The sequence below is a fragment of the Ascidia mentula genome, chromosome 6 (assembly GCF_947561715.1).
Source record: "Ascidia mentula chromosome 6, kaAscMent1.1, whole genome shotgun sequence".
In the NCBI taxonomy this organism is placed as follows: Eukaryota; Metazoa; Chordata; class Ascidiacea; order Phlebobranchia; family Ascidiidae; genus Ascidia; species Ascidia mentula.
In genome coordinates, this window is record NC_138571.1 from 16,176,986 (window position 1) to 16,199,677 (window position 22,692).

At 36.6% G+C, this 22,692-nt stretch overlaps 3 protein-coding genes and 1 long non-coding RNA gene across 5 annotated transcripts; all 4 read right to left on the reverse strand.

Moving 5' to 3' along the window:
- Positions 1–898: 898 nt before the first annotated feature.
- On the reverse strand, positions 899–1,869 carry LOC145906698 (uncharacterized). The gene is made up of 3 exons (XR_014402851.1): positions 1,772–1,869; positions 1,447–1,560; positions 899–1,039 (listed from the first exon to the last, which is right to left on the reverse strand). It is a non-coding gene; the product is annotated as an uncharacterized LOC145906698 (long non-coding RNA).
- Positions 1,870–4,718: 2,849 nt separating this feature from the next.
- LOC145906682 (uncharacterized) lies at positions 4,719–7,368 on the reverse strand. Its single transcript, XM_082994132.1, has 3 exons — positions 7,239–7,368; positions 5,788–5,912; positions 4,719–5,522 (listed from the first exon to the last, which is right to left on the reverse strand). Exons 1-3 carry the CDS (start codon positions 7,264–7,266, stop codon positions 5,328–5,330), a joined length of 348 nt encoding a protein of 115 aa, XP_082850258.1. The 5' UTR covers positions 7,267–7,368; the 3' UTR covers positions 4,719–5,327.
- Positions 7,369–15,396: 8,028 nt separating this feature from the next.
- LOC145906717 (caspase-3-like) lies at positions 15,397–16,908 on the reverse strand. 2 transcript variants are annotated; one of them, XM_082994171.1, is made up of 6 exons: positions 16,804–16,908; positions 16,602–16,728; positions 16,280–16,461; positions 16,116–16,224; positions 15,951–16,051; positions 15,397–15,876 (listed from the first exon to the last, which is right to left on the reverse strand). In XM_082994171.1, the coding sequence occupies exons 1-6, from the start codon at positions 16,864–16,866 to the stop codon at positions 15,781–15,783; spliced, it is 678 nt and encodes a 225-aa protein (XP_082850297.1). In that variant the 5' UTR covers positions 16,867–16,908; the 3' UTR covers positions 15,397–15,780. The 2 variants fall into 2 exon arrangements, with proteins under 2 accessions (XP_082850297.1, XP_082850296.1); XM_082994170.1 differs by having other exon boundaries at positions 16,277–16,461.
- A 156-nt stretch (positions 16,909–17,064) lies between these two features.
- On the reverse strand, positions 17,065–21,973 carry LOC145907303 (caspase-7-like). Its single transcript, XM_082994729.1, has 8 exons — positions 21,856–21,973; positions 19,231–19,338; positions 18,647–18,765; positions 18,317–18,461; positions 18,021–18,250; positions 17,546–17,672; positions 17,351–17,457; positions 17,065–17,214 (listed from the first exon to the last, which is right to left on the reverse strand). Exons 1-8 carry the CDS (start codon positions 21,911–21,913, stop codon positions 17,065–17,067), a joined length of 1,044 nt encoding a protein of 347 aa, XP_082850855.1. The 5' UTR covers positions 21,914–21,973.
- Between the last annotated feature and the right edge of the window lie 719 nt (positions 21,974–22,692).

Genomic DNA, 22,692 nt, shown 5'->3' on the forward strand with positions numbered 1-22,692 from the left:
GGCAAACAGTTTAATCTCAATCAACAGTTTATTATCAGGATTCTTGTGGAAAAAATTTTAATTATATCTTGACACAGCAAAAAAATAGAATCGAATTGTACATATGATGAACTGATAAACGAACAGACCCATATACATTTAAACTAATTTAGAAATGCAAAGTGCAATTCAATGTATACTGTAGATTACTTGACATAGCTTTAACAGCGACACAAAAGGCAATAATACAAAAAACCTTGTATTTGTGCTCTGCAGACTCATAGGCTCTATCGCCTGTCACAAGGGGGGGTTCGCAACGCAAGGACGACTTGCAGATTTGAGCAACATTAGGAGTCAAGGGGCGGGTGATTAACAACATTGGTCAAGTGCCCGACCTATATACAAAGAAGAAAACCTGATCGGATTTCGTGACCAGATATCCTGGGTTCAAATCCCGGTGCGGTAAAAAAATAACAGCCAGGCAAATCGACAGCAAGCGCCAGAACCGAATACCAAGAAAAAACGTGAACAAGTTATCCCGGGTTCGATTCCCAACATTGGCGAAGATGGGTCGAGGTGCCGTCATATGAATTTTACTTTTCACCCCAACTAGCGAAAGTTACGTTTCTTACATAATCACACCCCAATATATGATTCACGTCTACAACAGGCAATGCTGAAACAGTTTTATAAATTCTAGCCAGATCCATTGACCTAGGTTAAACGTTTCAACATAAGTTAATCATAGGCTACACAACATGGAAAAAATGTATATGATACGCTAAATATTTACAACAAAATGCAAATAATTTGATGATTACACAACAAATAAATCTTATACACTATAAGAGAAACAGCTATGAGTTTATCTAAACTGCCAGTTTTATTCCTTTTTTGTGGCCACCATGACTGGTGGTCTGGGGTGTGACATCACCAGGGGTACCTTCTTCTTATCATTTTTGACCATTTGGAGTGCATATATACAACGTAATTTACACCGATTGTAGAGACGTCATTATTCCCGAAAAGGAGTTGTTCCTTTGACAATCGGTTGATAAACCTACAAAAATTCACAAAAGTTGTATTTCATGTTTTTTTGCGACTTTGATCCTTTTCGACCACACAACTACAGACGTAATAATCAAATGTATTGCATCATTCCCCTAACCCCACCTTTCTAATCGCAAAACCCTGCAAGATTGTATTTAAGTTGATAAGAAACCAATACAATTTTAGAAACGACAAGTAAACCTTCACGTTTTACACCAAGTCGTAGATTTAGATTTTACATTGTTTTCCTACGTTTGTTATTCAAGACACAACGGGCATACTCAGTAGGTTTCAATTTACAGTGTGTAGCTGTTCAGATAAATTTTATGCTTTATGCTGCTTTACTGCAAACGATTGATATCAACATTTAACGACAACCAATTCGGGTAACACGCCAAATAAAGAATAACAGTTAACCTCCGCATCCTTCGGTTTTGAGCCAATGAAAATATGTTTTGTGAGATGGGTTGTCACGAGGGGCACCTCTTTCACTCCTTCATGGGACATTATGAGGTTAACACGTTGCATGATCTACAAACGTATTCCGTAAATGTGGAAACCAGCAGTAGTACCATAAAGGCAAACTTCAATTTGTCACAAACACACGTTTAAATGAGGTTAAAGTACAATTAAACTGTCAAAACAGGTTTGCATTTTTTGTACAATTTTGCTTTACATCTCACGAACATTACAGAGCCCTGATTTTTTATATGATTTTTAAGGAAGCGTGATATTTTCTCACTTGCATAATATCAAGGGTGTCACAGTACTCCTCCAAGTTTTCACATAACGTGCTGATAAACAATGACGAGAAATAGTTCATTCTGTTTTCTTTTTTAGCTTTGAGATAGCAATCTAAACACAAGGTAAATACAACCACAGACCTATCCAGGAGGCCACAAAGACATTAATCCCATTTTGGTTACAAAGAGCTTTCTTTCAAACTAATAGTAATAAAACTACGGCGCAAGTACTACCACAAAAACTCTCAACCGAATGTTTTATAACGTTATACGCAATTGCGTATTCCGACGTTTATGTGACGATTCGCGCTAACACGGATGTTGGTATTTTGTAATGCTCGACCACAGTTAACCCTAATTTACAGCAAAAAGACGGGGAACTACCCAAACCCTCTCGACCCTCTTTTAAAACATCGTGGATACGCCTATGAATATAACAATATACTTACTTGACCGTGAGTGAACGACCAAAACATCTTTAAATGTCGGTGAAATCTGAGGATACTTTTGTATATTCGGTGTGTCATCAAACAACCCTTTTCCATTGTCTTCTTGTAATAAGGTTTTTTCCTATATCCATAAAACATGCTGCTTTAACCGGAATATATGATTTATTTAAAAGCAGATTTAAACAAATGTACGGAAACGTTATTGGAACTCCGTCACTTTAAAACTATCAAAACAATATTTACACTAATGTATTAAAATGCTGCATAAAGTTGTAACTAATTTAAAACAAATGGCCATCTGTAAGTTTAATTAAATCAACTTTTTTTTTATATTTTTCAAATTTTTTTCTAACTTAAAGGTGATTCGCCTACTTTACCTGAATAAAAACCAATTTTGGTGCTTCTTTAAATTTGTGGATGAATTCTGTAAGCAAATTTCCTAACGTGGCTGCAATGTTGCCGTTATCATCATCGTCTTCAACATCTGTTGTAGTTAGCCAAGCACAGACAAACATACTGGCTTTTGCACAGTTTGCTTCGGAGAAGTCTGATTTTTGAGGAAGAATTTTCATTTAATAGCTTAAAACAGAGAATACAATGGAGTTCATAGCATGGGCCTGTATTTTCTATCACACGATGACTGTCACTTCAAAAATAATTTTTGACTCCTTTTCACAACATTTGTTCTGTTACACATGGGATACATTATATTACATATAACAACGTTACGTGTTTAGGACTTATTGTCGATTTTATAATATTTGTAACATTTTGACTCAAACCAAAATATTTCTAACAGCAAAAACACTTACCCGGTGTCTTTAAGCAGGAAGTTACTTATATTATAAATAAACGACACTTACAATTCTCAACAAGTTGAAAAAGATCCGACCCATCGGTTTTGTATGTCAAACACTTGAAATCAAATTCCAGGGCTTTGGCCATTTTGGTCAGGTTTTCAATATCGAAATAGTTTCGTTTAACATAATCCTGTAGAAACGCGTTCCCTTTGAATAAGCATTTTGAATATGTAAAAACAGCAGTCAAAACTAACCTGACTTGATACAATCAAAAAGAGCTTGTCAGTGTCTGGTGGAAAAACATGAATGGGTACCTCACTTACGAACGCTCTGCTATTTGCGTGGGTAAGACTAACCAAGCAAAATGTTTAGGTTATGTGTAAAACTATCACAATATGACAAAAACAGTCGTATTTCAGTTATTTAATCTGTAACTACATTTAATCAAAAATACAGCATGGTAATTTCATGAGCTTTGCTGTTTTTCTTCTTTACTGGCACTCTTGGACTTAAATAAAATATACCTTAATTTGGAAACCTGATCACTTTTAAAAAAGAAGTCTTTGGTCAGCTGGGAAGTTATGGAAGCAATGTGTTTCCATACAATTGTTCCTGTCTTGTTTTCTGTTTCAATTTCTGTCATGCTGAGGTCAATTTTGCACAAAACCTTCAAGACATTTAATGTTAACTTTGACATGTGTAATGACAATGTTTTGCCGTTCTGACCTCATTAATGGAAAATTCTTTTTTATGCAAATACTCTTCGAATATTTTGCAAAGGGTTTGAATAAATATACTGCCTTCTTCAGAGTGACGTGCTGATGAATGGTCTAATTAGATAAAAAAAAAAGTTCAAGAAAATGTAGTTTAGTAAAAAAACTTATAGTACTTAGTAAATCGTGTAGTTCATTAAAACGTTTTTCTTTAGAACTTTGAAAAGGCAACATTAAGATACAAAAAACAACTCACATGTGAACTAATAAATAAATATATGTGCAAAATAATCCAAAATAATCAATCAAAAATACAAAATAATCATTGAGAGCTGCAGACTGGTTTCGACCTGTAAGGTCTCATTAGTGCAGCTGTTGACTGTGGCGCTGTGCTAGCTTTTTTACTAGCAGGCACGCACATTTCCACTTTGTGGTAACTTTCGTTGGTCGTCGATCCGTCGGGTACCCTATACTGAGTACCAAACAACAGAGACGAACCACCGTGGACCGCACTATGGCCAAACAACTGCTTGGTATCCGATAGTGCTACCGGCTAGGGTTAACCCAATTCAAATGTACACAAAGAGCCACAACAATGACGTGTATACCCTGTCCGCATCTCTCAAGATATAAATGCATAGGTAAATAAATACATGACCTGGTAGTGTTGATTGGGCAATCAAAAAGTGACCTTCAGGTGCTTCAGACACTGCATATTTTAGTTCCAAAATTTTTTTTGGTTTTGCTGTTTGTGTTGAAAACTTGTCTTGGTATGAACCCCTGCCTGCCTAAGACGACAATAACATGTTAAAACGAAAACAAGTTCTGTTTCCTTCAATTTTTGAATGTGATGACAAATATTTTTTGCTGAATACTGCCCTTCTGGCAAACTTTATTTTATTTACGTTTCTCAACGTTTCGGCTGTTATGCAACAGCCTTCATAAGTTTAGCAAAGTGGACACATTTGAGGCACATAAACAAAAAAACGCTACAAAAGAAGAGAAGAAGTGAAAAAACGATAAGCAAGGGCGAACACACCTGCACTGTATACTTATCATTAACCACACGGGTTATCAAGGTTTTTGGAGTGCGCGATGTCTATCGGCATAATTCTCTAGCAAGTGTTGGTACACCGGTGGAAACAGAGTTTGCCTTTTGTCATTGAGTGATGACGCATGCGTATTAATGTTCAATGACTCTAAAAACATTCTCTTATGCCTATCGGACTCGCGTTCAAAAATGATCGTTTTTGTGAAGTCCACCGCATGTCCTGTTTCGGCCGCATGTTGAGTAAGAGCCGTTTTATCCTCATGGTTTTTCACGTCTCTGGCCGTGCGCTAAAAACAAGGTTAATAGAGCACCAAAGAGACGTGAAAAACCATGAGGATAAAACGGCTTGGCTTTCCAGATAATACAGGGCACTTTGATTCTGTGAAACATTCCAAAACATTTTCAAGATAAAAATTTCCATCATATGATGCCAACAGATGACCATCAGGACCTGGTTTTCCATGAGTAAAAAATGCACATGCGAAACATGAGTAACTGGCCTTATGGTAGTCAATTGAATCTAAACAGGAAAATTTTGAAGGTTAATCATTTTGAAACGCAATTTTTTTTCGTTTTTTTATCAAAAAGCACTTGCAATTGTTAAGTTTTTTAAATAATCCCTTTGTTGTATGGTCTTTAAAACTGTGTACTTCAAAACCAATTTTTGTTGCAACTTCTGACAATTTCTCCTCGTCATATTCGGTTCCGAATCGACGATCATCTCCCGACTTATAATTCTGTATAGAACATTTTAAGTTAACCTGATAAACGAACAAAGAGGGTAAAAGTTTACTGAATTATCCCAAATAGAAGTTTAAAGTTACACACGATACAAAGTTAATATGAAGTTGTAGTGAAAAATGTGATATACACCAAATGCATCGTACTGCATTGTAATTTATGTTAAGCATTTCTAGGTGCACTAAGATGCTTAGTCAGGTTTATCCACACCGGCTTGTGGATTTCTCTCCTACAGTGGGAAGGTTATTAACCATGGCCAACCTCGTGATTAAATATGAAGAAAACACCCAGCGGTTTTCCGTTGTTTGTGTATCGATTGTTATGAACAGCAGGAGCGTCGCTTATTGGCGAAAAATGACGGTCATCTTCTTCTTGAGATGAAGTGGCTGCAAATAGATCGTATTTTCTCATGGACTTTATTACGATTGTTCTACAAAATTTTTGTACTTGTGATAAAGTTTTTATCCACTGTCTTTCAAAATTGACATAAATACAGCTCAATTCAACATATCTCTTCATTATATTGTTTATAGTAGATTTAACAATGCGCAAGGATGGGAAATATCCAAACTATGAAAGTTTCGCTAAAAATGTGCCCACACGTCCAAGCACAGAAAAACATATTTATTCAGACTGACTTTATGTGATGTTAGCATATGATGTTAGCGTTAGAGTAGATTTGCTATTCCTTGTACTGGGAACACAATAGGCAGCTTTGTTAAACGTTGGATGTAAATTGGGCAAAAAATATTTTGCCCAAGTAAAATTATCACTTGGTGTTGCCAGTTTCTGTAGCGACCTAGCAATAAAAGTTTTTTAACTTTCTCGTAATTTAAACAATGAAAAAGTATTGTCACGTCACCACACCGACTCTTGCATTTCTAAGGGCTACGACGTTTCAGAGACCAATTGAGACGGTGCACAAGATTTTCCGAAAATAAATATTTTTAGCGATGAGTCAATACCAACAAAAAAGTCTTTTTTAAGTTAAGCGGATCCACATAGTTTTTTAGGGCTAGGTGGTCCATTTGTCTATACATGTGCAAAATCTTTCGAGTCAAATCAACTGGGACCTATTTTTAACCCAACCACTTGTCAATTGTAATTTTTATGCGGTTGTGATTTGCAAATAAATCTATGATTCAATTTTCCTAAAAAGTTTTTTGTTTTGCATTTTACTGGTAAAACTTGCTTTGAACAGTTCTTAAGTTGTTAGCATTGTACATGTTGGGTTTGACGTAATGGCATTCTCAAATAGTATGATACAAGCCAGAAGCGTGGATCAGCTGCCGGTACGTGCTGTACTACAACAAAACATTTTCGTTTTACGTAAGGTTTCGAAGCAGATTACATTCCAATATTAAATGACAAGCAACCAAACTTTGCAAGCACATAGCATTGCGAAAGATTTTATATCTCGTCGTTGGAGATGAACAAGCCTTCGTTATAGGTCCCTTGTTATACAGTTACAAACAAAAGACGTCAATATAGTCAGCCTGCGCCATAATGATCTTGTCGTAACTGGAAGCGTTCTGTTCACCCCAGGTTGGAAAGACGTCAATATAGTCAGCCTGCGCCATAAAGATCTTGTCGTAACTGGAAGCGTTCTGTTCACCCCGGGTTGGAAGGAAAGTTGAAATGTTAAATAAATTATTAACTTACCCGGGTTTGTTTCTGTACGTTGAAAATAAAATACAGTCAATAACACACACCTGAGGTGCCGGCGCCTTCTGTGCACATTTTCGGTCGTTTTCTTTTGGGGCTGGATATCTTTCTTCGATGATGCGATAACTTTATAATTATAGTAACTAGATATTAACGAAAGGTTGACGCTCTTTCTTAAATCAAAAATAAATATTGACAAGGTTGTGATTCGGAAAAAAATCAGTACCCCCAAAAAGTTGAACTAAAAAGGAGCTTTTATTACAAACACAGAAAGAATTCCGTTAATTGATTCAGTGGACTGATAGACTGATTTCATACAAACATACTTGTTGACAATCAACCGAAACTCAAGTTACGCCTTCTTTAACTAAATGCTCATAAACTCCCCATGAAGTCGTAGCATCCTGTCAACAGGTTAACGGTTGTTAACAACCCAATGAATGGAAAATTTCCGAACCAACATATTGTGAGAAAAGTAAACAACATTAATTTAATTGTCGCAAATTTACGTCATCGGCCTTTTAATGTTCAACTTTAAAACGACTTCAAATAAAAAACAAACCGTGACCTCCTGTTCCAAGGGTAATTTGATTCATTTTCAGATTCAATAAAATCGCAAAAAATCTCGCATTAAATCGTATCTCCGTAAATTGTTACTGTAAGCTTTTTGCTATTAATATATATAATACCATCACTTCACTGATGTTCGTCACTGACGCCTAAACTGTCAGTTTAGCTGCACGAACATTACAAAGGTGTTGCATCCCAAACGGAAATGCGTATTTCATGTAGATATACATCTGTCATATCAGTGTTGGCGCACCAGCCATGAACTGACAATATAATTCAACGTATTACGATGCAACACGTACGGATCTTAAACGAATATGCTGCGTATTAATATGGCCAATACTGAGTTGTGTGGTTAGATGTAACATTCACATGGGCCTAAAATAAGTGGTGGTCAATATTTGTTTTCAAGATTTGCCATGGACTACTTTCTTTCAATTCTGAAGTCAAAAATCTTTCCAATGCGTTCGATTAGGATGTGTGTGTTTCAGCCATGTTTTTTTTTTTCAATGAAGCCACGAAATCATTCACACCTAAAACAGCACTATATACGGTTATATGCTGACGATTGGGAGTATAAACCGTTCTGTTTCCCAAGTAATTATTTTTTATATATTTTTTTATTGTTTATATCTTTGTGCTAGCAAGAACAATTGGATTGCATTAATTGTATTGATTGAATGTGGCGGATAGATATCCTTCAAAACTCGATGTGAAAACAATATTGCCAGACATGCACCTACTTTTAACAATTGATTGTAGAAGGTGTATTGCATTTCTATTCCCATAAAAGTGACTGTTAACAACCAACACCTTTTTTTTGAACATTATAAGTGTAATAATATGAACAAATTAGTGACTTTAACTAAAACGGCACCTTCTTTATTGCGTAGATCACGTAGCACACCGCGGAATTTTTGTTCATTAAGTGAGAAATCACCTTCGTACTAATGGAATTACCAAATCTGTTTATACTTTAATCTCCTTGATCAAAACAGTTCGAGTCGGAAATGACTCTATTGCGTATCGCTTATGGTTAATATTTCAATTTTGTTGTGATGCCCAGGTAAGAAATAAGAAAAGGTAGTCAAATGATAATTAAGCTATGCGCGCTGGTATAAAAATATAAATGCTAAGGTTATATGAGTAATGCATTATACAAATTTTAATGAAAAAGTGTCAAAATAAAATATAACACATAAATTATTTGACGTACAAGTGTGTCATTGTATACACGATAAGACTGCATCTCAATTTGTTTCTTACCTCGTCCTTAACTGGACAAAATACTTTTTCCTCATGGAATCCTTATTTTACTGGCGTGTGGGCATAGCAGTTGAAATGCGAATTAACAGAAAACTGTTTTGCAAAACAAGTAAATCCTGACTTTTTAGGTTGTTAAATATAACATACAAGGACATGCAGCTTGCTTCTGCTCTAGAATGTCAGCACTTTTATAGTTTTCTAATGTTAGCTTTTGTATTCGGTCGGGTTTAATCTAATGCAGTAGAAGTAATGGGTCTTGCTCCAATAGCATGATGTAAAAAGTTTGCTCGAACCCAATATACAGCGACAAAATGTTACATCAACCACCTTGCACAACGATTTTACCTCCTGAGACAATGCGCACCGTCGTAGTTTTTGACAGGACGCGGATAAGTATCGCGTGCCACAGCTGAATATCATCTGGTAATTTCACGCTCACGGATCTGAACAAATTGAGAGAGAACAACATAAACCACTGGGATAATATAAAATAAACAAACCAATTTTCTGACCACAAAACAATTCTGACCAACGTTTTTACAAGATACAACCCCACAGCTATGGTTGGTAGTTAACTACAGCTTCTGTTTAGAACCGTTTAATCACCGCCAAATGAATGTAAGCACTGACTAATACAACCCAAATACCCACCCAATACACTACAAAGGCCAAGCAATATTTTGTCAAAAAAATTTGCGAGCAGTGAAAACGTAGGCTGGAAAAAAACAACAGACTGCAATCACAAAGAAGACCGCAAATCTCTACCGGAAGCACACAGCGTTTTGTGATGCACTCAGTATGTCATTGCTATATACGTGAGCAGTTTGTCCTATTAATTCTGATAAATTTGTTGTTGGTGCACCTGTCATTGGTAGCTGAGCCTGGCAATAACGCTAATCATCAACAATAAATCAAATTTCCGTGGCTCTGCAGCAAAGTAATATTATTATCTTAATCGTTTGAAACAAACGCCATCCACCATTGTTATGAATAACTCAAATTAAAATTAATTAAATTTTTACTCGGGCACAAACCATATATTTTTTAAACTCTCACTCGATAAAAACAATCGTTGTGATTGCACATTTCCATCGTTTCAATAGCAATAACCGACCTTGCTAGCCACCTAACTTTTAACTTTACCTTCTTTATTTCGTTAAATCATTTATAACAAAGAAAGTAACGGCAAGGAATAAGTACTGTCTTCGTATACTAGGACCGTGAAAAACTGACGTTTTTAGTGGCATAATGCTCATCACTCTAACTTATGGTTGCAAACCCCCTACTTAGCCACATAACACTCTATTTTGATAAACACAACCCGTGAACGTTTGATTATCCTTTTCTGTACAGAATATTCAAGTTGCTACGCGTTTAATTTGACAACTTTTAGACCAAACTACGTAAGCTTTCAAACAAAAATAAAGCATATTTTGTTACCATTTATTCATAGGGAAACTGTCTGTTTTGTTTTCAAGGGCAATTTGATTTTTAGATTTAATAAAATCGAAAAAATCTCGTATTAAATCTTATCTCCGTGGGAAAACCAACTTGCAATATCTCCGTGGAACGATCTCTCGCTAAGGCGTCTTTGAACCCACATTGGGAACCACTGCCCTGTGCGTAGAGACATAAGTTTATTTTCATCATCAATAACTGACGCAATTCGTCACTGCTATAACTGTCTTTGTGTCAATTCAAAATCAATTATACTCTTAATGTATTATGAACAAACAAAGGGTCGTCTATTTCTCCCCCCATCGAGTTGAGTCTCGTTTCCGTGTGGCGATGCGAGCTCTACATCGTCACTGTAAGCTTTTTGCTATTAATATACATAATACCATCATGTCACTGACGTTCGTCACTGACGCCTAGACTGACGGTTTAGCTGCACGAACATTACAAAGGTGTTGCATCCCAAACGGAAATGCGTATTTCATGTAGATATACATCTGTCATATCAATGTCGGCGCACCAGCCATAAACTGACAATATAATTCAACGTATTACGGTGCAACACGTACGGATCTTAAAACGGATATGCTGCGTATTAATATGGCCAATACTGAGTTGTGTGGTTAGATCTAACATTCACATGGGCCTAAAATAAGTGGTGATCAATATTTGTTTTCAAGATTTGCCATGGACTACTTTCTTTCAATTCTGAAGTCAAAAATCTTTCCAATGCGTTCGATTAGGATGTGCGCTTTTCAGCCATGCATTTTTTTTTTCAATGAAGCCACGAAATCATTCACACCTAAAACAGCACTATATACGGTTATATGCTGACGTTGGGAGTATTAGCTGGTAAACCGTTCTGTTTCCCAAGTAATTATTTTTTACATACTTTTTTATTGTTTATATCTTTGTGCTAGCAAGAACAATTGGATTGCATTAATTGTATTGGTTGAATGTGGCTGGTAGATATCCTTCAAAACTCGATGTGAAAACAATATTGCCAGACATGCACCTACTTTTGACAATTGATTGTAGAAGGTGTATTGCATTTCTATTTCCATAAAAGTGACTGTTAACAACCAACAACTTTTTTTTGAAACATTATAAGTGTAATAATATGAACAAATTAGTGACTTTAACTAAAACGGCACCTTCTTTATTGCGTAGATCACGTAGCACACCGCGGAATTTTTGTTCATTAAGTGAGAAATCACCTTCGTACTAATGGAATTACCAAATCTGTTTATACTTTAATCTCCTTGATCAAAACAGTTCGAGTCGGAAATGACTCTATTGCGTATCGTTTATGGTTGATATTTCAATTTTGTTGTGATGCCCAGGTAAAAACTAAGAAACGGTAGTCAAGTGATAATTAAGCTATGCGCGCTGGTATAAAAATATAAGTGCTAAGGCATTATGCAAATTTTAATGAAAAACGTCGGTGTCAAAATAAAATATAACACATATATTATTTCACGTACAAGTGTTTCTTGGCATTACACGATAAGACTGCATCTCAATTTGTTTCTTACCTTGTCCTTAACTGGACAAAATACTTTTTCCTCATGAAATCCTAATTTTACTGGCGTGTGGGCAAATGCGAATTAACAGAAAACTGTTTTGCAAAACAAGTAAATCCTGACTTTTTAGGTTGTTAAATATAACATACAGGGACATGCAGTTTGCTTCTGCTCTAGAATGTCAGCACTTTTATAGTTTTCTAATCTTAGCTTTTTATATTCTGTCTGGTTTAATCTAATAGTATTGGGTCTTGCTCCAATAACATGATGTTAAAAATTTATTCGAACCGAATACACAGCGAGAAAATGTTACATCAACCACCTCGCGCAACGATTTTACCTCCTGAGACAATGCGCACCGTCGTAGTTTTTGACAGGACGCGGATAAGTATCGCGCGTCACAGCTGAATATCATCTGGTAATTTCACGCTCACGGGTCTGAACAGGTTGAGGGAACAACGTAAACCGATAGGGTGTTATAAAGTAAACAAACCAATTTTTCTGAACAAAACGATTCTGACCAACGTTCTTACAAGACACAATCCCACAGCTATGATTGGTAGTTAGCTACAACTTCTGTTTAGAACCGCTTAATCACCGCCAAATGAATGTAAGCACTGACTCATGCGACCCAAATACCCACACAATACCTACAAAGGCAACGCAATATTTTGTCAAAAAAATTTGCGAGCAGTGAAAACATAGGCTGGAAAAAACAACAGACTGCAATCAGAAGACCTCAAATCTCTACCGGAAGCACACGCAGCGTTTTGTGATGCACTCAGTATGCCATTGCTATATACGTGTGCAGTTTGTCCTATTAATTCTGATGAATTTGTTGATGGTGCACCTGTCATTGGTAGCTGAGCCTGGCAATAACGCTAATCATCAACAATAAATCAAATTTCCGTGGCTCTGCAGCTAAGTAATATTATTATCTTAATCGTTTGAAATAAACGCCATCCACCATTGTTATGAATAACTCAAATTAGAATTAATTAAACTTTTACTCGGGCACAAACCATATATTTTTTAAACTCTCACTCGATGCAAACAATCGTCTTGATTGTACATTTCCATCCTTTCAATAGCAATAATTAACCTTGCTAGCCACCTAACACTTATATTACCTTCTTTATTTCGTTAAATCCTTTATAAACAAGGAAGAAAGTAACGACAAGGAATAAGTACTGTCTTCGTATACTAGGACCGTGAAAAACTAAACGTTTTTAGTGGCATAATGCTCATCACTCTAACTCATGGTTGCAAACCCCCTACTTAGCGACAAAACACTTTATTTTAATAAACACAACCCGTGAAAGAATGATTATCTTTTTTTGTACAGAATATTCAAGTTGCTACGCGTTTAATTTGACAACTTTTGGACCAAACTACGTAAGCTTTCAAACAAAAATAAAGCATATTTTGTTACCACTTATTCATAGGGAAACTGTCTGTTTTGTTTTCAAGGGTAATTTGATTCATTTTTAGATTAAAAAAAAAAATCGCAAAAAATCTCGCATTAAATCGTATCTCCGTGGGAAAACCAACTTGCAATATCTCCGTGGAACCATCACTCGCTAAGGCGTCTTCGAACCCTACATTGGGAACCACTGCCCTGTGCGTAGAGACATAAGTTTATTTTCATCATCAATAACTGACGCAATTCGTCACTGCTATAACTGTCTTTGTGTCAATTCAAAATCAATTATACTCTTAATGTATTATGAACAAACCGAAGGGTCGTCTTTTTCTTCCACCCATCGAGTTGAGTCTCGTTTCCGTATGGCGACGCGAGCTCTACATCGTCACTGTAAGTTTTTTTCTATTAATATACATAATACCATCACTTCACTGATGTTCGTCACTGACGCCTAGACTGTCGGTTTAGCTGCTCGAACATTACAAAGGTGTTGCATCCAAAACGGAAATGCGTATTTCATGTAGATATACATCTGTCATATCAATGTTGGCGCACCAGCTATAAACTGGCAACATAATTCAACGTAATACGATGCAACACGTACGGATCTTAAACGGATGTGCTGCGTATTGATATGGCCAATACTGAGTTGTGTGGTTAGATGTAACATTCACATGGGCCTAAAATAGAAGGTGATCGATAAGTATTTTAATTTGCATAGGTCATTTATGTCGAAGAAAATAAAAACACTTGTAACACGGGCTTCTAAGTCATAACACATAGAAGCATAAAGCACTGTATCGACAGTTTTAAAACGTTTTATAGCCACGTTGAAAATCGAAATTTGCTGTTGTTGGCCTTGAGATATAATGACCACTTTCCCAAAAAGTGGTTCCCAACGCGGGAAATAAATAAATATTGTGAATCACTGCTTTAGGTGATGATATATGGAAGGGTAGGTAAGCGCTCTGCAAGTTTTAAAACTAGGACAACTCGCTGATTCCTTGTTTGGCGTGAGTGGGTTAAAAAGTTGTTTAACATCCAGGTTTTGCACAGCAGCTCGACACATCGCTAATGATCACCTCGCTGCTGCGCTGCCGGTGCTATTATCACGTGGCATGCCCCCGGCTTGTTGTTTTACGCCATTGTTGTTTCCCTTCTGCCTTTTATTTCCCCTCTATACCCTGACGCTTTTTGTAAGCTGCTCATTTGAGTACTCATGATGAACCCTGTGTGAGTTTGAAACGTTTACCAGTATTATGATGAACAGCATTCTAGCTTTGGCTTTTCTAATTAGACTACTTTACTCCAGATACTTTGCACCCAAGTATAATCTTAATAAACAGTTTATTATCAGGATTCTTGTGGGAAAAATTGTAATTATATCTTGTCAGAGCCAAAAAATAGAATCGAATTGTACATGATAGACTAATAAACGAATAGATCTATATACATTAAAACGTATTTAGAAATGCAAAATGCAATGCAATGTAACGGTAGATCAAGTGACATAGCCTTAAGAGCGACACAAAAGGCAACGATGCATAATTACCGTTGAAACTTGTGTTTGCGCTGCAGACTCAATAGGCTTTATCACCTGTCAGAAGGAAGCGTTTGAAACGCAAAGACGACTTGCAGGTTTGAGCAGCTGTAGGAGTCAAGATTTCCACGCACATCGTGCCCACACGGTGTTGGACAAAAATATACTCCATATACGTAACACTAGCGCGTTGGCGGTACATTCGTCATCACATACGCAATCATGTCATATGGAAACTCGAAGGTCTATGTACTAGCTGTTATTTAGTCGAATAGAAATTTGTTGTCAAACAAAAGGGGCCTATTTTAAAAAAAGGTTCAAGTTCACTGTACATTTCGCAGACCCCGGTTCACAAAAATATTGCATGCCGTCATGCGCTGAAGGTCTTATGGCGCATTTGAAGCATGGTGCAAGACAGATGTCATCTATTTTATTTCTGCATAAACACCGGTCACTCAACAATAGTAGCATACAGAAAGTGACACGAAAACGCTCAAAAATTGTACATGCAGGCATTTTACGCCAAAAGATTTTCATTTTGTCAGATACAAGCAAATATTTTTTGTTAGTTACACTGCATATACAATGCCAAGCAAAAAATTAAACGAATACATCATGTTTGCATTTTTTTAAATTCCTTTTCTGTTTAAGTTGTCATAAAAATGTTTTTCGGCGCCAGCAAATCGGAAATAAGCTTAAAATGACCGAATAACAAGCATGGCAGCCAAACATATGTACATTTTTTCTTTAACATTAGTGGCCTGGTCGACGAATACGTAACAGTGGTAACACACTGAAAGTGCTCATCGTTTCTATTCTTCTGTAGCCAAGGTCACAGGTGTTCTCAAGTGCGACGTTACAAGGGGTAATCCCGAACTTTCCATTTTTAAGTTTACCCGTCTCATTATCTACAAAAGCCGAAAGTGCATTCGTTTTATGGTACAGTGAAGTAAAGTATTATATATAACGATCAATATCTCACATGCATGACATCCAATTTGTTTTGGTAATTCACCAGGCAATCGCACAAGCTGGTCACAAACACGGAAGCATATTCATCTTTTTCCAATTTTTGATAGCAGCCTATGTAAAACAACGTGAGTCATGTAAGGTGTTTTGCGCAAGAAAGCATGTGCCTTATACTTACTTGAACGGGAATGAACAATCAGCATGTCAGCATATGGGTTACTAGAAGGTAAAGTTGGAAATTTTCCTGAAGCAATTCCTTTATGATCGGCCTGAAGTGGATTACCAACCTGTAGGGTACACTTTTAACGTTTCGGTTTCTATTATTCTGGTTGACTTAACAACCTGAACAAAGAAGAGTTTCGGAACATTTTCTAATTGTGTACGGCTTTTGGAGGAAAATTCATTCATCAGTTCTCCAATTGTGGGATCGAATTCCCAATTATCGTCATAATCATTTCCATCGTTTGTGGCGAGTAGTGCAAAGAGAAATATGCGGCTGTTACTGTGGTTTGTTTTCTCGAAGTCTGAATAAGTAAGTTCAATTTTTTATTGTTGTCTGTCAACATTTGACATTTTGCGTAACCAACTATGATGGTTGACTTATGGTCCGTCTTCAGCCTAATGATGGCTAAATAGATGGACCAAAAGTATATTTCCTACTTACGTGTTTTGATTTTTGCGAATAGGTCATTTTTGTCATTATAAGTATCTTCCAGAGACACAAATCCCATATTTTTCGCTGTTGCAGACAAATTGTTCTTATCTGAGGTGCCAAATGCTTCTTCGTACCTCTGCAATACAGTATAATATCTCCAACTTGCTGTAGTAGGCTCGATTGAAAAACCACAATAACATTTTAACCTCACCTCAGAAGAAAAAATAACAAAGTAATTGGAATGGCGTTTGTAGATTTCATTGTCAGATATCATGCTATTTCTGTATTTGGAAACATCTGGGTTCGTCTTGTTTTGTAGGGATGTAGGTCTATAACAACGGAAGTTAACGTAAATTGTTCAGCGTGTTAAATATATTAATAGGACAATCAATAAGTTTACTTATTACTACATCGCGCATGTTTGGCTAAGGCGTGGTCTTTATAAAAGTTTTTGGCAGCACGGAAAACATTTTTACGCTCGCCTTAAGTAGAAGTCTTTTGTCAGTAGAGATGTAACTGATGCCAATTGCATCATTTTGAACGTTTGCAGTCTTCCTTGACAATCTTTTACCTCAAAGCATCTGTCCTTGGTGGACATTACGCCATTTGTTTTGAACAAAACCTGCAAATATAATGCATTTTTAAAATTGTAAGTTTTGTTGTGTATTCATGTGGAAGATATAGTGGCCGTGATTCCATTTAGCTATACTATGTTAAATAATTTCTATTTTAGTAAGGGCAACGAAGGCAGTTCTTACTTCTTCTGGTGAAAATAACTGATTTCTTTCAAGGAATTCATCAAATGATTCGCACAGCTTTTCTACAAAAATGCTTCCAGTTGTTGGGTTGCGAGTTGAAAGACTTTCTGTACAATGCAACAAGAGTAAATAACCTTTTATTTTGTTTGTAACACAGTGAAATTCTAACAACTACAGTTAAACATGACAGTAAACCTGGAAGTGTTGATTGTGCCACGAAGAAGTGAGCCTCTGGTGCAATGGACAATTTCCTTACTTCCTGTAAGGCAGGCGTTTTTACTGCATTCGGTGTGAGAACCTTTCCTGTATTCCATCTGCATGCCTTTGTATATAATTAAGTTGTGATTTCACTTTTACGAAGCTCCCGTGTTTCCAAATGTTCTTACTTTTCTTAAAAGATTAACTTAACGTAAACGCTTAAGTCTGATCTTAAATTTAATATCGCCGTTTTTTGTTCTCTTGTGATTCAATTGTTACACACCGGGACGACACTTGGAGTTGAACCCAGGATATCCTGGACACGAATCCAGTTTACTTTAATATGTATATGAGTTGAGGAATTGACCGAAATTGCCAATCGTTCGCCGAATAAATTGTTTTGTTTGCGTTTCTTGTATGTATATGGGGGTTTTGGCCCATGAATGCCACTTTGAGACTGTATAGCACTTACCTGAATAAAAAAAAGTTTGGGTTTTCCCTCCAGAGATGGGCAGTTAGAATTAGTGAAGAAATTTAACACTTCTGCAAGCCCCAGGAAGCCGTCTCCTTCTGCTACTTGACCTTCTACCTCCTCCTCCCCATTGCTATATGCTGCCACCTCGTGACATCCGTCTCTTGTCCTTCCATGTGATAAAAACGCACACGCGAAACACGAGTAGCTTTCACTCTTTTTTTTAGAAACTAAATATAAGAATTGTTTAAAGATGAACAAAAGTTTAATTAAAAAAAAATAAATAAAATACTGACAACTTTGAAGTTCATCTCGTATTTGTTTGACTGTTTTGTCTCTGAATGTTACCACATCGAATCCTAAATTTTCAGCAACACGTGACAAACTTTCCGCGTCAATGTTTGTTCCATACCTGGTCTGGGTTGATTTGTCCTTAAACGTCTGATGAGATAAAAGTAACAACAATAACTTAGGTTACTTCTAAGTTGCAATACAATGTCCTAAAACGAATAACGTCGCAGTTATTGAGTTCATGACAGCAAAAGTGGCACCGCTAAGTTTCCCATGGCACATTACATTACTGTTTCTTTAAAAATTAAGCAATGCTTTTTAAGTTAGTATCCAACCTCCTGATTAAAGATGAAAAATTTTCCAATTTTTCTCTCGTAATTAACGTCGTATTGAAACCATGACTCGCTGCTTTCGGTTAAAGTATCCACTTGCTCAACGTACGCTCGTTCATCGTCTTGGGATAAAAGGAAAACAACTTTCCATTATTTTTTGCAATCTATGTGATGACGAAACGGGTCCAATTTTTGAAAACATGTTTTAAATAAACTCGTAAAAAGTAGGCCTATAACTTCATTACTGTGCGCATGTTTAAAAAGAATTCTACAAAAATTTGGCTTTGAAGTTCTTTCGTAAGCGGTATGATAAATAATTCGTGGCAAAATAGCTAAAGTTGATGCTTGTTGGATTTCGTAATCCTAAACTTAGGTTATTGCCCAAGCTAATTGGAAGGTAAACGTTACATGGCAGAAAGGTGAATCTGCTGTAGGTCCAGATCAACAAAATAATGCATTATGTCACACTAGCGCTTAAGCTGTTTTTGTTATTGTGCTTAAACATCCAGTGCAGACACGAGGTCGCTTCATGAGACTATTGCTATTTGAAATCAATCGCACGATATATAACCGAACATTAAACCCACCTATATTCTCCAGAGTAGGTATAAACTCCTTCTTTTCTTCCCCTTTTACTTTTACGGTTGCCTCATGGTCGCTTGCGACATTTGGGGAATCGGAGTCCATGATGTTAACTAAAGTTACAAATTGACAATTCTGGGTTAAGATATGTTGTGGTAATAGGCTACTGAGTATATGTTGTTATTGCGCTTAGGCAACGTTAAAATGCTTGAGTGTGCCTCGAAAGCACCAGCAACACCAAGTGTTATAAAGAACTGCAATGTGAAGCTCGCATATCACACAAATGCACAAACTGCATTTTGTTATGCACTTAATTCCAATACACGTCTGTCCCCACCTACACCCTGGAAAAAACACCTGATATCTTTCATTGGTATTCGGTAAGTAGCTCGCAACTACATAGCTCAACAACTTTCCCCTTTTTCACAGTTTGCATGCAGGCGCCATGCAGCTTTCTCAACATTTTGTAAAGAGTTGGGTGTTGCTTTTCCAAGAGACCTTGTCAGGTGTCATTGTTACCAAGCACAGCGGTTGTAACAAAGCTTTATTGTCGTGTTTCCTACCTAAATATTAGTGTGTTTGTAAGAGTCGGTGTTAATATTGGGCTCAACAGCTTTTTCGATAGGCAATCAAAGTCCTGTAAACAGTTTCGAAACCTGGTCGTTGTGGAAAAGAAAACATTTGCTCAATGTTGTAAAAACTATTTGACGACACTGGGGCTTAAAACACCACAAGCAACAAATATTGCAATCCTTTGTGTGTTCTGTGTTTACTTTCAACATGTCTGACCGAATATTGGTCCTATTTTATATTGGCACACCGCTAGTTTTTATCTGCCGGCATGTTAGAGGAATTTAAATACTAACAAGTTCCGTTTCGCCAAGCAAGCAGTTTACGGTTGATTGGTTTGCTTTTCAACCTCCACAAAGGCGGTTAGCTTTTTCTCAAGTTCAACCTACCAGAGCTGAAAAAATAAATTGTGCGTGCAGAGACCCCTACTGTATTTTTACGTTTTGCTGTTACTTGAGCTTGGTTAAGTTAAGGTGTGTATTAGAGTCGCTTCGGGTATAGAAGAGAGTTTGGATCTGTATTGAAGGTGGACTGCAAAGGAACTTACGCTAATTTCGAACCGACCAACGATTTGTTTGCAACACATTTGTAGATTCCCAAACCCAATTTCGTTAATTTTTTGATGTCATGTTCTCTATGTTCGGCATAAATTTCGTTTTTGTGTAACAAAGGCTGCGCAGTAGCCTTACGCGTGCAGACCGTGTGGTTATGTTTTTGCTGTTTGTGTTGCCAGTTATTGTGGCACATTTAAATATGAATAATTCCATTAGAATGAGGACTTAGTTACAAAACTGCGTAATAGTTTGCTGACTGTGCTTTGCAACAATTGAAAAGTTTACTGGTATTATGATAAGGCAACTGAAAGATGTGTTGTCACAACGGACAATTTACTGAATAAAATCGGTCGCAAAACAGTTCGGTAAGTGCGATAGAATTTACCATGATGTGAATTTGTCCACATAATGAATTTACAATTGTGTTGTTTAATTGGAAACCGCTCCTGTTCCGGCGCGTTGACGTTGCGCCCGTTATTCCTTTCATATTGAATACGACTGTCTCAAATTCAGACGACATATGTAAAAACTGTCATAATTGACAAAAAAATATTCGTTGTTAAAGCCATGTTGTTAGTATAATGGTCTTTGATGTGAATTGGGCAACACGGCGTCAATACATTCAGTGTTGCCTCAGTAAAAATATCATCCGGTGTTGCCAGTTACGGTAGCGACCGATACGGTTGCCCAGCAATAAAAGGTTTCCAACTTTCCTTAAACCACACCGGTTTTCGTCTTTCTAAGGGCTATTACGCTTCAGATTGAGGTTGTGTACAGAAGTTTTTCAAACTAAAATACCTTCTGTAATGAAGGCCAATGCCAACAAAACAATCTTGCCAGTTGTAATTTTTATCCGGTTTTAATTTAAAAATACATTTAGTTTTCCCATTATGTATTAGTTATGGATATGTGCTGTGTTTGACTCGAAAGTAAGGTTTCTTGTGTTTTAGGCGTGCATATCAATTTTATCAATTTCTTTGGAGATAACTTATATCTTCCTAAAAGTTCGAAACAGTGGCCATCTGTCTGCAGCTTATACACAAATTCATATTATTGGCTCCACATTGCTTAACTTATATCTTGTCTGATTTCTCTTAGCTTAGTGATTGGAAGACTGTGACATAACTTAGTGCAGTATGCAATTTTGTTACTAAACTTTCTCCAACTCAATAAACAGCAGCAAAATGTGTACATTAACCACCTTGTACATTGATTTTACCCGCTAAGATGACGTGCACCGGTTATGAAGCTTTAAAAACCTAACTTCAAGCACATAGCATTGCGAAACATTTTTTATCTTGTGGTTGGAACGGAACAAGCCTTAGTTATAGGTCTCTTGTTATACAGTTGCAAACAAAAGACGTCAATATCGTCTCAGCCTGCGCCATGGGGACCCCGGGTTGGAAAGACAGTTGAAATGTTGAATGAATCCTATACTTATCCGGCTTTGTTCTTATACATCGAATATAAAATACAGCCTTTGGATTTTTATACAATAACACTCACCTGAGGGGCCGGCGCCTTCTATGCAATTTTTCAGTCGTTTTCTTTTGGGACTGGACATGTTTCTTCGATGATGCAATAACTTTATGATTATAATTACTAGATACTACCGGAAGGTTGACGCTTTTTACAAAATCAAAAAAAAATTATAATAAGGAAAAAGTTTTACCAACAAATTAAAGATTCAGCAAAAAAACATAACTGAAAAAATCCGTGGTTCGGTGCAACACCAATTTTTTCACAAAAATAAGAATGCTGAGGTTGCATGGGTGACACAATAAACAAATTTTAACAAAAAAGGTTTGAAAATCAAGTGCAAAAAAATTAAAAATATTTAAATCCTGGCTTGATTGGTAGATAATTAAAAAGTAATTGCTTAGCATTACTTCTCCATCCGTTGACAGTAAAAATATGAGAAGGAGTCATGTATTATTATGTTTGGCCACATGAATCATCTTACATTGGTAATTTGCTGTTCGACATGTTAGTCTTGCGTTTAACCTAAAAAACTGCAGTTCGCTTTTGTTCTGAAATGTTGACAATTTTGTAGATGTTGATATAAACCCAACAAAACAGTTCCTCCTAGCCACAAAACAATAGCGGACCAACGTTTTCACAAGACACAATCCTACACAAACGCAAGCAGGAGTTTTGCCAACAACAATTTCTCCGATGCAACCTTTAACGACATTCATGATTCCATGCATCATTGATATATTTAAGTTGAAGCACATTGGATGGAGAATTTAAGGTCAATATTTGAATTCGGTTTCTATATCCGGATTCTTCCGACTATTAAAATAGATTCCTTGGATAATATTTCAATTAGGAACGGCACAT